This window comes from Peromyscus maniculatus, chromosome 18 (genome assembly GCF_049852395.1).
Source record: "Peromyscus maniculatus bairdii isolate BWxNUB_F1_BW_parent chromosome 18, HU_Pman_BW_mat_3.1, whole genome shotgun sequence".
Classification (NCBI taxonomy): domain Eukaryota; kingdom Metazoa; phylum Chordata; class Mammalia; order Rodentia; family Cricetidae; genus Peromyscus; species Peromyscus maniculatus.
The window spans coordinates 38,745,109-38,763,851 of NC_134869.1; the positions used below are offsets into that span (position 1 = coordinate 38,745,109).

The window sequence follows — 18,743 nt, forward strand, 5'->3', positions numbered from 1 at the left end:
AAGAGATAATAAACTCTTTTATGATGTGCTTAATAAAGTGATTAAAAAAAAAAAAGAGGCAGTACCGAGAGAGGTGATTACCAATAGAGATTACTAAGAGCAAAGAGCATCGATATAACTGATGAACAGTGGTGCAAAATATCTAGATTTTGTTTTGCTAAGTTATTTGAATAATGGGTTACAAGAAGAATATGGGCTGGGCTGTGGTGGCACATTCCTTTAATCCCAGCACTCGGGAGGCAGAGCCAGGCAGATCTCTGTGAGTTCGAGGCCAGCCTGGGCTACAGAGTGAGTTCCAGGAAAGGCTGCAGAGCTACACAGAGAAACCCTATCTTGAAAAACCACAAAAAAAAAAGAATATGGAATTATGGAATGGATACTATTTGTCAGCAGTACAAAGAAAGATGAAAATTTGAAAGTCAATCAATAAAATTTGAGACATGAACACACTAAAAAGATCTTTAAAAAAATAGAGCTATCTTGATACGTGAAAGGGATTTGATGGAATCTACATCCCATTCTGATTAAAAATGAGCACTCTGGGAAGAGAATACAACATGATAAAGGATACCCATAAAATTTAGAGATACCCAATGCCAGACTTGAGTAACCTCCCTATGAGTCATTGATCAGAGAGACCTGCTGAAAACAGGCTACACTGTGGAGGCCCAAATTACTCAGTGTCAGAGAATCTGAGCTTGCTTTACACATAAGGTGTGGTGATATTGTGTCCTCCCAATATATTGTGCACCCTAATAAACTTATCTGGGGTCAGAGAATAGAACAGCCACTAGATAGATATAGAAGCTAGAAAATGGTAGCACACATACCTTTAATCCTAGCATTCCAAAGGCAGAGATCCATATGGATCTCTGTGAGTTCAAAGCCACACTGGAAACAGCCAGGCATGGTGACACACACCTTTAATCCCAGGAAGTGATGGCAGGAAGCAGAAAGGTATATAAGGCGTGCGGACCAGGAACTAGAGCCCTTTTAAGCTTTTAGCTTTTAGCAGCAGTTCAGCTGAGATCCATTCAGATGAGGACACAGAGGCTTCCAGTTTGAGGAAACAAGATCAGCTGATGAATTGGCGAGGTGAGTTTAGCTGTGGCTTGTTCTGTTTCTCTGATCTTTCAGCGTTCACCCCAATACCTGCCTCTGAGTTTGTTTTTATTAATAAGACCTTCTAACAATTCATGCTACAAGCAGGGATGCATAAGGGGATAATTTGACCACGGGTATGGCTACCAGGTATTTGGAAGGGTCTGCACTTGGCTATATCTAAGAAGGGGGAGGTCTTTTGCATTGTTATAAAAAGCCCTTTCGAATAAAGTTCTGGGCCATTAGTTATTGACTCAGGTCCTCCCAAACTATTCTGTGTGTCTTTTTTCTACAAGCTGGCTAGGCCTATCATTCTACCTGATATTTTCTTATCACTCTCTCCTCAAGAGTTCCCCGGGTAAAGTGGGGGCAGGTCCCCCACACTGAAGTTAATGTTCAGCCATAGGAGGGAAAGCAATACCCACTCCTTAAACATCATCCTCTAGCTCAGGGAATATTGTAAAGGGGTAGAAAGAATATAAAAGCCAGAGAATGGGGAGGGTGTGCTGTGAAATGCTGTCCTCTAGACATCACATGTTGTCACACAGATGTACTCTTGGTGAACTGTGCACATGTGAGCAAGGTCTGCACAAAGTCAAGCCAACAAAACCTTCCAACATAGATTGGGATAGGGATCTCAAGGCCCTCCTCCTAGCTGAAGAGCTCTTGGCAACCAATAGCTAACAGGAGAGGAAGACTCACTTTTCTTTAGGAATGTGGTCCCTGGTAGGTTTTCTGTACAATAGTGGATGACACCATGCCTTTGTACAGATGGGAAAAACAAACTGGAATCAATGAATTTAAGAATATACACATAAATAAATAAACAAATAGGGAGGGCATGATTTTAGAAGGAAGCTATCATGGGGATTCCTTATAAGATGTAGAGGGGGCAGGTGATGAATGGAGAGGATCAAGATACATTGTATCCAAGTATGAAAATTTCAGAGACCAAATAAATATAATTTTATAGAAGCTGCTATTTTCCATTAGCCAATAAAGCATTCATAGTCAAGAAATGACAGCTATTTTATTGTTGAAGTCTCTAAAAACAAACTTAATTCTAACTTTAAAAGATTTTTTTAAAATAATGTGAGAGGGTTTTTCATGCATGTGTGTCTGTACCCCACATGCATGCAATGCCCATAGTGGACAGAAAAGGGTGTCAGATGGCCTGGAAATAGACTTACAGATAGTGGTGAGCCACCATCTGAATACTAGGAATCCAAACTCAGTCCTCTGGAAAAACAGCCAATGCTCTTAACCCCTTCAGTTCCACAAAGTTCATTCTACATGGGCAACAAAGATTCAGAAAGAGAAATTTAAAACAAGTCCACTAACTCACAATGTAAAATACTCAGGGATAAAACAGTAAGATGGTATGGAAGATTGCTATCAACTACCCAGCTGAGAAAATAGGACGAGGACCTGACAGAATTGAGTGTCCTGACAGAATTGAGTTGGAGTACACTCTGTCTGTTCAAGCAGTATTGTTAAGATGTCAATTCCCCAGATGGTTTTCTCAATAGAACACAGCCCTAACAATTCCAGTGTAAGGTTTGTAGGAATTAACAAACTCGTTTCTGTGGAAATGCAAAAGTCCATGAAGAACTGAAGAACTTTACAGGAAATCTATCTGGAGGACCGACAGGGTCTTATTTCATGATTTAGTTATGTGGAAACAACAGTAGCTGTGTGGTGCTGGAGCCAAATAAGTACATTTACAAGTGCACCAGAATAAGCAGTCCAGAAACCAACCCACACGTGTATGATTCAGTGTTTCTCAGTCCTGTGCAAAGGCAACTCAAGGAAGAAAAGACTGAGTTTGTTGACTAGACATTTCGTCTTCACTGAAACATTCTCTCTGGTCAAGTGGAGAAAAGATGATGCGGTGTATAAGACTGGGGAAATTCACACAACTTACCAAATGCTGGAAACTGAAAAAGTTACAAGAATCACAAGGACCCACCCTGAGTTACATATGCAGCAAGTAGATGGTGTGGTGATATTTTATTTGTGCTGAAATGTGATATTTTATTTGTCTGTTAATAAATAGAGTTTTCCTGGAAGTCAGAGGTCATAGCCATAAACAGAAGTCAGGTGGTGGTAGCACATGCCCTTAATCTGATCACATGGCAAGCAGAGTCTCTGTGCGTTCAAGGACACAGCCCAGTGTGGTGACAGGTGCCTTTAATCCCAGTACCAACCATGGAGACCTGGAGGTCTGTATAGACAGGCAGTGATGAGGAAGTGATGTGGCTGAGCCAATGAGAAGGCAGAACAGGAAGGCAATAAAGGCACAGGTTAGACAGGAAGAGGTTCTCTTGGGAAGCTATGGTGAGGTGGTGAGCTAAGGTTAGTTGGTGGCTATTACTCTGATCTCTATGGCTTACACCTCTGTATTTGGCTCTGTGTTTCTTATTTAATAAGACTGTTTAGAAATTTGTCTACAAGATGGGGCATGGAGATTCTGCAGCTAGTAAAGATGTCTGAGGTTTTGCAGAGAGCCATGGGCAGTAATATTTTCAATAACCAAACCCAGCAACTATTCAGATGTCTAGCGAAGTAAATAAACAAATTGTTTACATACCTATAAATTGTCAATGTGTATGTATCTTGAGATAAATATAATGAATGAAAGAAGGAAAATTGAAGTATGTATGTATATACATATATATATATATATTGTTTCTATAAAACTATCAAAATACAAACTAATACATAGTAAAGATGATCAGCGTGGATAAGGCAGGATTTAAAATGGGCTTGAGATGAGCTTATAGTGATATATACATATATATTATTTACATGATTGCTATGGTATCCTCACTGCCTATATTTGTTAGCATCTATCAAACTGTACCTTCTAAACAGGTACCGTTTATTGTACAACAATGGCACTTCAAATATCAGAGCAAAGGCTACATTTTTACTAATGTTTGAAACATAATAATATACAGCTCTAAAAACGTTCATCAGAAACTATCTCAATGGTGGTCTGAGAACCTCACCACAGGTGGCTGATTTTTCATTTCAGTAAAATAGCATGCCTCTTTGCCAAAATGTAAACAGAGTTGAAGGAAAATTGCCATATATTATTCAGACTTACTACTGTTTCTATTTTTAGCCCTCTTTAATCATCTTGACACTCTGCAATTCTATGGAATAAGGATTAGATGTTCCATATAAAGGTACACTGATATTACATTTGATCAAAATAATATTGTCATGATTTTAATCATATTAAAGTAAATCTAGTATTTACAAACAGCCTTTTAGAATCAAGAGTGGGAAAAATAGCTAGAAATATTACTATCAGTTTGGAATGTCTTAATAAAGAATTTTCTAGATTATATCTAAAACATTACTATCATCAAATAAATTGAATATATAGCAAACCAAACACAGCCAAAACCCATCACATACAAAATTAATATAAGCATGATAAATATATCATAAGCCTAAATGATATTACTCCTAAAAATATCAGAAACTCTCTACTTGATCAAATGCAATGACATTTTCTATTAACAAAATGTCTTTATATACTATTGCCTTCATTACTAATTAGCAGTCATTTAGAGAGTCATTACTGAGCACCAAACCAAGTATCTATATTAGCATTATCAGCATACCAAGGACTTCTGATAAATTATTTTTATCTCTAGTTATTACAAACAAATATATTTATATACAAGGTCACTTTAGTAATTTTTTAAAGCTCATGGCATTATTGAATCAATGAAAACTACATAGAAATCCCAATAAGTATAATTCAACTTATACTAAAATGAGATGAGTCTTTACCCACATTGTGACTATTAAATGACTACTATATGTCAAGGCTAAGACATACATCCTCCTGTAAAAATTAAATCAATGGATAGAGATAAAGGATAAATCCTAATCCTTGTAACAGTGGAAAAGACTGAAATCTACCTAAACTTTATAACTAGTCACTGATTCAAAGTTTTCCTGACTCATTCAAAAGCTTCTAATTTTTATTTGCTTTGCCATATCAACCAGGAAGCATGCCCAGTTCCCACAAAACTCCTTTACAAATTATTTGTTAAATGTATGTGTTCTGTTACTACATAGACCCATTTGCATCAGCCAATCAATTATTTAAGGGGCACTAGCAGAAAGAATTTGTCACTAGTTAGGTCAACATTCTTAATACTAAAATCTGACATTTACATAACACCATTTGTACAGCAATTTCAAATGAAGTTCCCAAACATTTATTCATCAATACTTTGAATATTTCCATGCAGTGTTTGGCAAACATTCATTTCCATTTTATTCATTTATAAAGCAAAGTCCTGTTCACGGGAATGACATGAACATAGTAACACCTTTCCTACTTACAATCAATTTTCATTTGCTAGAAAGAATAGAAAAATATAAAACTTCTAGCATGAAATAGGCTGTCTATCCCAATAGTGAAATATCTCGTTGGCATGTGCCTCTTTTCTATCCCACCTTTTTGTATGCGATCCAGTCAAACACCTTGTCAATATCTGTTGCCCGTATCACTTCCTGTGACACCGGATGGGAACTGGCCAACCCGTCAAGCAGCATCACTTCATGCAGAACATCTGTCAGAAATCTCTGCTTTTCCTGTAACACAGTAGATGGGATAATATTATAGGTGATTCATAGTTATGGCAGAATCTGCCAGACAACATCAACAGCATGGGTGTCACTTAACTGATGGTGCTCATCCATCTTACATGGGGAGACTTCAGATCTAAAGGAAACTCAGTAAATAAAATAGCCCCTTAGGATAGTATAAAATAAAGACAGTTGATTTAAACATAACATGAAACAAAATCAATAGGCTACTGTAAGCCCTAAGTAATAAGAACAGCCAACTGTTTTACCAGTGCACAAAGCAAGTCTGAAGAGTGGACACATATGACAATGATAAGATACAGGCTTGTCTGTGTCTTCTACAATGTGTAGACAACAATTCCAGTCTCAAATAACGTTTTCATGTCAGGTCAGTACAAGAATATTATCTATTTAAACCACTATACCTAGTCACATTAGAACAGGTGAAGCTCTGTTTGCTTGCTCCTCCATCCCACAACACACATTCTTTAAAAAAAAAAAGAAAGAAAGAAAGAAAGAAAGAAAGAAAGAAAGGAAGGAAGGAAGGAAGGAAGGAAGGAAGGAAGGAAGGAAGGAAGGAAGGAAGGAAAGTCAATCGGGAGAGTAAAACACATAGTAAAATCATTGTTTTCATCCAACTACAATGCATGTAGATGTACATACAAATTTAGATTAAAGGCCATAATGTAGAGATCACCCAGTCTTAATAATCCATCACCACAAAGTACTGAAAACAACCAGAAACATGAACCTTCTATTCACCACATGTGGTATTTCTCTAATAAAAGCAGACCAGTTGCTTTAAAAAGTGAACTGTAAAGAACAGTACTTTTGGTTGTTTTTGTTTTAAGAAAGTCTGCTTTAAAGAAACAGCTTGGATTCTGTTAAAAAAAAAAACAAAAAAAAAACCTGCTGCTGTTGCTGGCTATTAGTCCTCCTGGCGACCTGTCTTCATTGATGGAGGGAAGGAGGGAGGAAAAGTAAGTCGCAAAAGATAAGAAGCCTAAACAACCCCCTGGATAGCTAAGAACTGAGGAGTATCATTACTGAGATTAAAGACTCCAATGCTTAAATTGCTCTCTCTAATTCTGAACTCAGTCCGACAGTCTGTTCATTTTGAGAAATCAGATAAACACTGTGTAATTTTGGATTGAGTTGTAATTTCCAGCTGAGAGTACACCAATCCCCAGACTTAAAGAAGTGGAAACAAAGAAGGAAAGAAGGACTACGCCTTAGAAAGAAAAGTTAACTGAGCACGGGTGTGTGTGTGTGTGTGTGTGTGTGTGTGTGTGTGTGTGTGTGTGTTCAAATCTATTTTTGAAAAAATGGATCTGTTCCTCTTCACTTGATCAATGATTTAGTCCATGGAATCAGTAATTTAATTAATTAATTAAGTATATCTATAATGTCATTTATCTAATGGTGTTTAAATTGTCTATAGTTTATATATCTAGTGTCTCTAGTTATCTTCTAAGACTTCCACAATGATTGTCTGTTACCCATCAAAGAACATTACACAGTAAAGATTAGAGCAACCTAGCTCTGAGTCCCAGAAGTCTGATCCTGACCCTGTAAGACCATAGGTAGAGAGTTCAAATTCCTCCTGAACTACGTGATAAATGCAACATAAGTCAATTGCATATTTTCTCTAAAATTAGCTTCTGCTTTACAACAAAGACATACCATTGAACCTGTTGATTAATGTTGGGACAGAAGGTGGTCCATTAAAAGCAATAATAATACTTTAAAGAAATGACCAAGGCAAAGAAATCATTCAGCAGATCCAAAATATACCTATACATTTTGTGATTAAGCAGCTAAGATTTTCATTCATTCAAATTTATAATGCATGTTAAAATTAATGATATTAGACAAGGAGTAAAAATTATGAAATGAATGTTTCTATTTCAGCTTGTCTAATGAATGCTTTGATATTTCAAAATTTTCAATTAAAGATGTGATGTCATTCAGAAGACAAAATAACAACAGATTCTTCAAAGAGTGATTGTGATTCTGCAAGGAAGCAAAACTAAATCTTGGTCTAGTTAATATAATTTCAATTACAATTATTTAACTGCAGTATGGGTAAGTCATTGGCAAATGATTTATCTTCTGCGTCGTTGAAAAAAATGGTATTAAAAATGCAAAAAAAGACTTGTGTTCAAAAATAGATTGGGACCTGTGTTCCTGGTGAGGGAACACATACAACACACAGAAGACAGAATACATTTTATCGATGAGGAAAAAAAGAAAAAGAAAGAAAATTCTAGCCAGAGGCAAACTCAATTTGACAGTACTACAAACACCTCACGGGAGAAAGGGCACTGTATTTTACTTTTCAATAAACACCTGCATCACTACAAAGTAAGAAACTATCTGGCTAAAGCCTATATTATTATCAAGACCAATAGTCCTTACAGTAACAACAGCCATCTTACCTAGTATTAGTTAATTTCCTACCATTTATCTGGAGCTATGAATGTTAAAAACTGAAGTAAAAGGAGCCATTTGTATAAAATTAGGTAAGTGGTAAAATAAAAGAGTTGGCCACAGTGAACGAAATACTAGTTTTATTTTACAGATTAAAGTTGCCAAAGTGATTTTTGGGAAAGTTATACAATAATTGACTTATCTTTGGGGACTTTCTTTAAAGAGATAGAAAAGAACCTGACTTAAATATATAACTTACAATGTGTGTGCATGTGTGTGTTGTGAGGTGTCTGTAGAGTATACTCAGTGAATATGTAACACCTGATTTTTATTTTAGTCACATATTTAAGGCTAGTATGATTTGTAATCTACCACTTTTAAAAGGTAGCACATAAAGGAAGATGGGGCACTTTAAAATCTTTTAAAAAGAAGTTCAGTGTTAACAGTAACCACAAATTCCACAGCCTTAATGTAGATATTACTTTTCCCACTAGTGTGTGTGTGTGTGTGTATGTATGTGTGTGATATGAACTTGAGAGATTTACAAAGACATTTCATAAAAATAAAACATAGGTAACTGCAGAATTGTTCCCGAAAACCACGAAGCCATTATTTTACTTGCCCATTTACTTCTTCAATAAATATCTATTAAATTCCTACTCCATGCTAGATATTATACTGCCTTGGTGGAATAAATGGATGATTATACTTGAACTTCCTAATCTTGCACTCAAGAATAAGAAACTACAATAGACAGACACACAGCACAATTATTATATTGCAATGGGTGCTATGAAACTCAGAGGATGAAATGATTGATTAGTTTAGGAAGGTTTAACAGAAGAAACAGCATCTAAGTAAGTGGCTGATAGATGAGAGGGGAAGCAGCTAGAAAGGGGCAAATCCAGGGCAGAGTAAGCATGCAATTAAAAAAAGCCACATCACTCGAATCTTCAATTATCGGGTCGAAGAGTTTGGTGTCAATAAATGGGCAGTAACAGGCATCATGACGTAATAAATGTAGCACTGTAGCTGTGGTATACAAGATGGCTAATAGAGCTGAGAGACAGGAAGTGACCACTATCTTAAGAGTAGGAGTGGTAGTGGTGTCTGAGGACAATTCAATGGTGGAGCAGAGGTGGACGGGGGAGATATTTTAAGCATTTCCCGTGCTTTGAAATAACTATTATGGCTTTGTAGCATTAATATGACTTAAAAGAAAAAGTTGAAGATTATTAACAAAAAAAGTTTAAAAAAATGTAGTTTGGACAACATGCTAAAAAAAAAATAAGTTTACACATGATGAAGAAAAGCACCTATGAGCATGCACAGAGAGTTTTGCAAACAACTGCAAGTAACGACCTGGGTCTAAGAGAAAGGAGTCTTTACCCTGGAGGAGATGGGAATAGGGGGTGGGCTGGGGCGAAGGTGGGGGGGTGGCGAGAAGGGGGAGGACAGGGGAATCCATGGCTGATATGTAAAATTAAATTAAATTATAAAATAATAAAAAATAATTATAAATAGAATTTGAAATGCACAAAAAAGAGAAAAAACTAAATTATCTTTTGACAATGTATAGTTGTTAAATAATATAAACAGAGCCTCAGAATTCACTTCTAAAATCGGTTTTTATAACATCAGCAGCTCATAGATGGGTTTTTGGCTGTGTATGTAAAGGAAGTTAAGAACTCTTAACACATCATTAAATATCTAAGAAAATATAGTGTTTAGTACTCCAAAGTGGCTTCTGACTGGACATGTCAAGTCTGAGGGGTTAGATGAGGAGATGGGTGTTTGTGGTGGTATTGTGTTCACCAAAATATTGTGTACCCTAATAAACTTATGTGAGGTCAGAGAACAGAATAGCCACTAGATACTTAGGATAGGCAGTGGTAGCACACGCCTTTAATCCTAGAATTCCAGAGGCAGAAATCGGTGTGTTCAAGGAAACAGCCAAACATGGTGACTCATGCCTTTAATCCCAGAAAGCGAGCCTTTAATCCCAGGGAGTGGTGGTAGAAAGCAGAAAGGTATATAAGGCATGAGGACCAGAAACTAGAAGCATTTGGCCTGGTTAAGCATTCAGGCTTTTGAGCAGCAGTTCAGCTGAGACCCATTCTGGATGAGGACTCAGAGGCCTCCAGTCTGAGGAAACAAGACCAGCTGAGGATCCAGCGAGGTGAGGTAGCTGCGGCTTGTTCGGGTTCTCTGATCTTCCAGTTCACTCCAATAGCTGACTCAGGTTTGATCTTATTAATAAGAGCTTTTAAGATTCCTGCTACATCTAGACACAGTTGCTGAACATGGACTGTCAAGCAAGAAGTAAAGTTAAAGCTATTGGCAACTTCCTACAGAAAGGCTGAGGAACGTAAAGAGGGTGCAATATTAGTCACATGCTTTGAATCTGTCACCAAGGGGGAAAAAACAGATAAAGGAAAAGCAGAGAAAAACCTCTAAGTAGAGATCAGAGACTGGTATATCAAACCAAAGACAAGGCAGATGAAGTATAAGGCTATGAGAACTCAAGGAGTGGTGAAATATTCATAGGCATAGAGAAAGCTGGAAAAACATCTCAAGGCAGACATGAGTTGCATCCAATCAGTGACAAATATTCAATTATCCACTAGAAGGTTGATCTGAACATAATTGATTCTTTTGATAAGAAAAGACTGGCTGGTGACACAAGAGTCCTACACCGGACGTGAACACCTGCCTTTCACTGGCCATACAACCTTTGGAGACCACATAAACTTTTGAGACCTTGGCATCCTCACTCATTAACATGTGCAGCTGTGAAGATGAAATGAGTGAATTAGTTCTACATATATTTGTTAAGCACCTGCTAGATCCCAGATGGCATGCTTGGTTCTAAGGATAGAAAGAGCAATGGATTCTACATTCAAAGACTTCATAGTAGTAGAAAGAGAGGCAAAGATGAAAGCCGGTATTAAAACACAATCTGTTATATGCGAATATGGGAGTGGGCTCAGGTTCAGGACAGAGAATGCCTGCAGTGAGAAGGATGTGATTTCTTATGCCTGAGGGAGGCCGGAAAAGCTTCTAAGCAAGGGTTTAAATTGAATTTTTTAAGAATCATTTAGGTATTCGAGGAATAAACGACAGCAAAGGACATTTGGGGCAAAAAGGGAATTTGTGAAAAGTCAAGGAAAGTTTTCAACATAGTTCTTGGAGGGTCCTACACAAAGAGGTGTTTATGGTGCAGGTTGGGGTGCAAATCCCAAGTGATAATAGAGAGGCACTCAAGATTGAAATCATGAAGGATTCTTAGAAGATGCAGTTGCATGATGTTGTGGGACCCGTACTTGGAGAAGTCTGGAGAGCAGTGAGTTGTTGGACTAGAGCAATGAGCAATAAGAAAGAGAAACAGAAAAATACTGCACAACTGAGAAGAAAGAGAACACAATATGGGCCTTGTTTTTGTGACCCCAAAATACTATTCCAATTATTTCATGAAATTTAGCCTCATTCTTTGGTAAGCAAGGTTGGTCAAATAAAATATTTATTTTGAAACCCCACATGTGAATTAGTTGTAGTCATACACAAAACTATGGGCATGGATGTACATATAAAATAAAAATATCCAAGTGGGTTCAATTATTTCACTTTTATGCTAATTTTATCCATTTAGGCAAAGCAGCTCCTGTTTCAAATTTTGAATGTTCACAATCCTCTTTTTTATAGAGATAAGTAGAGGTGTCTACCCTTTGGATTCAATCCAATGAGAATGTCTAGTTAGAATGATAAAAGTAGCACATTGCAATTCTGTGTATTTACTGTCTGCCTCATGGAAGGTTCTGTGTTATGCCCCGGGGGAAATACAACCAAGACACAATTCCCACCTCCCAGCAATGCATTTTACAGTATAGAAGACAGATAGGCGTCTCCACGGTCGATATCCTACCATGAGACAGTATTAGTGGGATAGAGTTTTATAGGAATGGGAAGTAGAATGCAAGTTACAAGTTAAATTGCTTTTAATATCTGTGACCATGCTGTTTCAACTATAACCACCATGAAGAGAAGAAATGAGATATATCGCATTTTTATAACTCTGGAATCTGAACTCCCACATGATAAAGACTTCTAACATTTCCCAGGTTAAACAAAACCCCACGAGTCAACATTAACCTGTTGCTATTACTTTATAAGATGTTTTAATGAGGACTACTAGCACATCTAGTATTGTAGAGTTAGACATTTTACTCTTGTTTTTCATGACCTATTCAAATCATGACAGAGGTTAAAAGCAGTAATTCAAGAATAAGATCAGTAATTCAAACTATAAAAGTAAATATGTTGGAGGAAAATAACATTTTGTACACATGAAATGGCTAACATTACAGTTGTCATGTTTTGTAAATTTATAACACAATGTCTTCTTTGTGAAAATTGAAAATTACTTGAAGTTGAAATCTTATAACATTGAAATAACTTAATATGTTTTATGGCGTCATTCTGTTTTTTTCATAGTTCTAAGAGTATTTTAAGCTCTCTAGTTGAAGGAGCTAGACTTACTTGTAAAAATTTTAACACCATTTAACTGAGTAGTTAATATTTTACTCACTGCCAAATCATCTGATAGACAGAATAAAAATAAAGAGCAAGTGGAAACAAATGCCATTTTCATATAACAATATACTTCAAAATTAACATTTCAAAAGCTGGTGTTTAAAATACATGCACCCAAGATGTTAATAATCATTTTCATGTGCAGCTTCTTAAAGCAGCTCATTTGTATTGAAGTCAAACTTATACAAACACACACACACACACACACACACACACACACACACACACGTATAGCAGGTGTTGAAGAATAATTGAAAAAATAATCACCATCAATGCCTACAATGAACCAAGCATTCAGCCGAAACATTTAGCTCCATATTTGTTTCTATAACCTTCTGCAGAAAGCACCACCCACATACGAGGCTCCAGGTAGCTCTCTACTGATGTAACATTATTTTGTGATTTCACATAAACCTTCCAACTAATAATTGAAATTCTATGTTCAATGTATTTTCTACTATCAACTACATTTTCTCAATTGAAATCCCTAAGAAATCCTAACCAATGAATATACTAAAAGCAAAGTTTTAGTTCCATAAAAATATCTCTGAAGATTTCACAGACCTCTCAAAATCCTGGATAAATGCTAGCACATGTCTTTATGAGCAATGATACTCTCAAACATGACTAACTCAGAGGAAGTGAGTTAAATTGTTACTCTCCAGAGATTGTATCCTCAACTGCCTGATATCTTGTTTTAACATCCAAGCTGAATGTGTCATGTTTCATTTTATCCATGGCTTGATGTGGCAAAGGGGGAAAGGCAGGATGTGACACAAGACATGCTGAATTGTATATAACCAAACCGTGAATCATCTGCAGATGTGCCCAGGAACTATTACGATATAGCAATATTGCCCAGCGCATCCTGTAATCCCATCACTTGAAAAGTACTGTCAGGCCACTCGAGAATTTCAGGCTAGCCTTAGCTACATAATGAGTTGAAAACTACAAATTAAGAGTGAAAATAGAGGCCATGATGTGGCACAAATCCCAGAAGGTCTTATTAATAAAAACAAACCTGGAGCCACCTGGGCGTGAACCCTGGTGAACCCTGAAAGATCAGAGAAGCAGAACAAGCCACAGCTAAACTCACCTTGCCAATTCCTCAGCTGATCCTGTTTCCTCAAACTGGAAGCCTCTGTGTCCTCATCTGAATGGGTCTCAGCTGAACTGCTGCTAAAAGTCTAACAGCATACCCAGGCTCTATTTCCTTGTCCTCATGCCTTAAATACCTTTCTGCTTCCTGCCATCACTTCCTGGTATTAAAGGCTCTTGTTACCATGCCTGGCTGTTTCCAGTGTGGCTTTGAACTTACAGAGATCCAGAAGGATCTCTGCCTCTGGAATGCTAGGATTAAAGGTGTGTGTGCCAGCGTTTTCTGGCCTCTATATCTATTTAGTGGCTGTTCTGTTCTCTGACCCCAGATAAGTTTATTAGGGTGCACAATATTTTGGGGAACACAATATCACAACCCTATGATTTTTTTTCAATATGAAATGCAAATATCTTTTATTAAAACATAAACCATAAGCTTCCTTTTCTTATTCATGTCCTACATCTCATATTAACATCTTATTTTCACAATACAAACACCATTGTATTGTACCAAGTCCCTGTCTTTAAATTTTCATACTTTAAAAGTCCAAATTATCTTTAAAAATCCAATATCCGGCTGTAAATCAAAGTCACTCGAGTTGCACTCTAGCAAATTATAAATAAATAAATAAATAAATAAATAAATAAATAAATAAATAAATAAATAAATAAATAAATAATAGGTTACCTACATTCCTACTTCAGAAGGGAACAAATGTTAGTCACAATCAGATCAAACCAAAAACCCAAATCCAATCATATAAATAACTTAAGATCTAACATCCAAAATTCAGAATCTTCTACTTTCCAAATGGTCTAGCCATTTCTCCTGCTTTGCTGCCCATGACACACATAGCTTATCTCTAAGCCCATTCAGCTCCAACAAACACCTACTTCTGCCTTTGGCTGTCTTCTCATGATAGTGGTTTCTCTAATATCCTGATATCTCCACCTCAACTGAGGCTACACCTTCACCAATGGCCTCCCCTTGGCCTCTCTTCAGGTATTTCAGGCCCTGCCACACAAGAGTCAAGCCTTAGCTACTCTCCAGAAGCCTTTCATGACTAAATTAGATGCAGAGACCCACAGCCACAGCTCTGGGAATCCTACTGAAGAGGGGGAAGAATTGTAGGAGTCAGAGGGATCAATGACATCTCAAGAAATCCCACAGAATCAACTAACCTGGGCTCATAGGGCTCACGGAGACTAAATGGACAACCAGGGAGCCCTCTGCATATTTGTTACAGTTGTATATTTTGGTCTTCTTGTGGAACTCCTAACAGTGGGGGCAGGTGCTGTCTCTGACTCTTGACTGCTTTGGGGACCCTCTTCCTCATACTGGGTTGCCTTGTCCAGCCTTAATATGAGGGGAGGTACCTAGTCTTACTGCAACTTGATATTCCATGTTTCATATCCAGGGGAGGCATGCCTTTTCTGAATAGAGTTGGAAGAGGAGTGGATGGGGGGGTGCAAAGGGGAGGCTGGGGAGGGAATGGAAAGAGAAGGTGGGGGGAACTGTGGTCGGGATGTAAAACTTAATAATAACAATAATAATAAAAGGAGGAGGAGGAAGGAGAAAGAGAAAAGAAGATGACTACAAAGGAGGAGGAGGAAGGAAGAGAAGGAGGAGGAAGAGGAGGAGGAAGAGAAGGAGAAGGAGGAGGAACCACCATTATTGAGTCCACTTCTGAAAAGTGTTTTCTCAGTGCCAGCACATAACAAGCTATAGCTGAGGGGGAGCCAACTCTGAACATCTTGTACAGGCAGCTGAATGTGAAAATGTGCGAGAATCAAGCAGGTATTGCTGATGCTGAAGAGGCCATGATCTTGAAGGAGAATGGGAAGGGATATTTGGGAGGGCTTACAGTGAGAAAATGGAAAGGGGAAATGTAATAATATTATAATCTCAAAACTAAAGTTTAAAGAATTAATAAAGTTACTGCATTTGAAAAGTTAAAAAAATACAGATTATATAAAAACCTTTCCTGATCCCCCCAAGCATATGCTTCCATCGCTCATATTTTCATTAATTATGGTAATCCAGAGTTTTACAGGATGGTTCTGAGTATGCTTCCAATGTCAGTCATGGTAACAATTTATGAACATGTTATCTAATATTTTTTATTCTAACAATCTGTCTAATTCACTGTGAATAGTCTCCATATGCCCTATTATGTAATATAACCCTCTCTAAACATGAATGTGTGAATTTCTTGACAACTTTCTCTGTTTTCTGTCAAACAGGCAGGCAGTGTATTTATTCAAATCTAATCTATTTCTAATTTCAGTATCCTCTCATAGTTCAATAAATGCACTCATGATACAAGGAGAGAATTTGTTGCAGGATTTCATTAATTTTCTGTTGATGTTTAGTTCACAGTTGCCTATTATATGTGCGGCACACTTTTACTATTGAACACCTCATATCCATGACACTTAGAGTTAAATGCTGAAAACTACAATGAAATAGCAATCTCTACCCTGAAGAAGCATACTGTCTAGTAAGGAAGATTTATTTTCTGTCCTTTCTGAGTTGGCATCAACTCATTTCTACTCTTCTAGAGTGTCACTTCCATTGAGACCTTTCACATAAATTACACATTTCTCTGTATCATTTCTCTCTATCAAGGTAATATCTCTATCATGTTTTAACAATCCTATCATTGGCCATGAAAAAATATTTTCCTTTATGCTTAATTTTTGACCAACTGAAAAGACAAATCAATAAAATAAAATTTGTCAATCAAATTTAAAAAAGAATAGCTGTTTTCTCAGATTTGTTATAAAGATTATCTAGTATTTTTAGATGTAAATAGCGGGCACACTGAGATGCTTTAATGTTTGATTGACAGAATGTAATTAAGGGTATTTTAGTATATATATATATTAGGTACCTATTTTAAATATATTCCATTTCTGTTTGAATTCTAAGGGAAGATTTCTCACCATTCAAGTCTGGAGTAACTTTAAAGATGAGCTAATCAACACCCAGACATTATTAATATGATTACCCAGTGACTACTTTATTTTGTTATTTGAATTTGTGAAATAAATAATGATCCAAATCATCTTAAATCTGTAACAAAAGTCTTACTGATTATATTAATGGATTTTAAGTGGCAGATTTTCGTCCTTTAGGCCCAGCATTTGGGATATTCGTGGTCAGTTTGTTGAGACACTTACCTCAGAAAAATTACAGTAGTATGGCAAGAGGAGAATTTATTTTTCTGGTTAAGATAAAAAGTTTGCGAAATTTAATAAGGGGTATTAAACAACTTCAGAACACAGGTCCTGAGAGAAGATAAACTTAATCAAATCAGATAAATTACTGTGTCTCAGACCACTGCACCACTGTATCCACAATACACCCATTTTGTAGTTGGCAAACTTTCCTTCCTCAAAATGCAAATCTAGACTAGAAACACATTTTTAACAAGCAAAACTACCAAAGTATTAGTGTCCCAAAGTCATTCAAAAAATGGAGTGTATATATTCAAATGTTATGTGAATTAATCTCCTGCAAGCACCTGATATTTTGTTATGTGATTGACAATAGACGGCATCAGAAGCCAGTTTTGGACCTTAAAAATAATATCATTATACTTAAGTGCCTAGTAGTACGAGAAATGTTAGTAAAAGTAATAACAGTATAAACCATAATTCTTTTATTCTTCACACTATCTTCACACAATTAAGCAGCATGGACCTCATAAGTGATTTGAAAATGGAGAAACATGATCACGTAACAAATAAGGAGCAAATAATGGGAATGGGTAGAAAGTTATTCAATCTCATTGTTAGAAACTATAAGTATAACATAAGTATGGTAAAACAAAAAAAAATAATAATCTGGCTTAGCTGGTGGAAGAGTTTTGCGAAGTCAGAAGGACTTCATTACTTAATCCTTACTTGAACACTCCCTGATGCTAACAGAGAAAGAACAAAAATATCATCCAATAAAGCTTTATTATAGTGAAATAATGAGGCAATCCAGGCTAATCCTTTGAAATCTTTCATCTCTTTAGTAACCAGAAGTAAGCTTAATAGTTGGCAAGAAAACAAAATATATTATCTTGTGTGGAGTCAAATTATTTTCAGTCATGATAACTAATATGACCTGTCAGCTCACAAAAGAAGTCAGAAATTTATAGAAAATTCTCCTGTTGTTTTGAAGGGAAAGCAATAAACTTTGCATAAAAAGTTTTAGGTTTTAATTAGTCATTATCTGAAGTACATCACATTCCAGGTACTTAAAACTGGACCAATACAGGGCATGTGTGGAAACAGAATACCATTAATGTCACATTTTGCTCAGAAAGGACAACCAGTCTAACTTGGATTTAATCAGAAAATTGAAAGAATATATAATATTTAAATCAAAGTATATCCACTTCAATACTACCACAAGACAAAAAGAAAATAAAAAAAAACAAATTGTTATTTGCTTTCAAAAAGAAATATATTTTAAAATATCTGCTACTCTTCTAGGCAAAGTTGACAAGTCTAGAGAAAAATCAAGATTCAGAAACAGTCTATCTGAGCAGAGAGAAATTCAACATCTAAATGAAGCAGTTATTGTAGCAAAATAAATTTCAGCCATTAAAGAAGATGCATAAGACGTTTAAAAATAAAAACGATTATGAATAATTAAATGTCCTTATTGTTCCATGGTTTGGCTAAAACTTTGAGGCATATGGAGCATATTTTTATTTTTCAGAACATATGTATGAATCTTAGTAGTCTGGAAAAGGTTACGGTTCTGTAGTTTGGGGTACTCTACAAACAAAGGCACTGCTAACAGGGATATGGTTGGTCAGACAGAGGGAAAAATGATGCATACTGAAACTACCACACAGAGGATAAACCACGGTGTATAGGGATGTAAAGTACTGTTACACAGGAGTTCCGAA

At 36.5% G+C, this 18,743-nt stretch overlaps 1 protein-coding gene across 1 annotated transcript in view; it reads right to left on the minus strand.

The window, feature by feature from the left end:
• The window catches only part of Trhde (thyrotropin releasing hormone degrading enzyme), a 407,391-nt gene that overhangs the window by 166,038 nt on the left and 222,610 nt on the right, over positions 1-18,743 (minus strand). Inside the window, exon 6 of the mRNA XM_006988963.4 lies at positions 5,584-5,721. Coding sequence (XP_006989025.1) covers positions 5,584-5,721 — 138 coding nt within the window. The remainder of the gene's footprint in view (positions 1-5,583; positions 5,722-18,743) is intronic.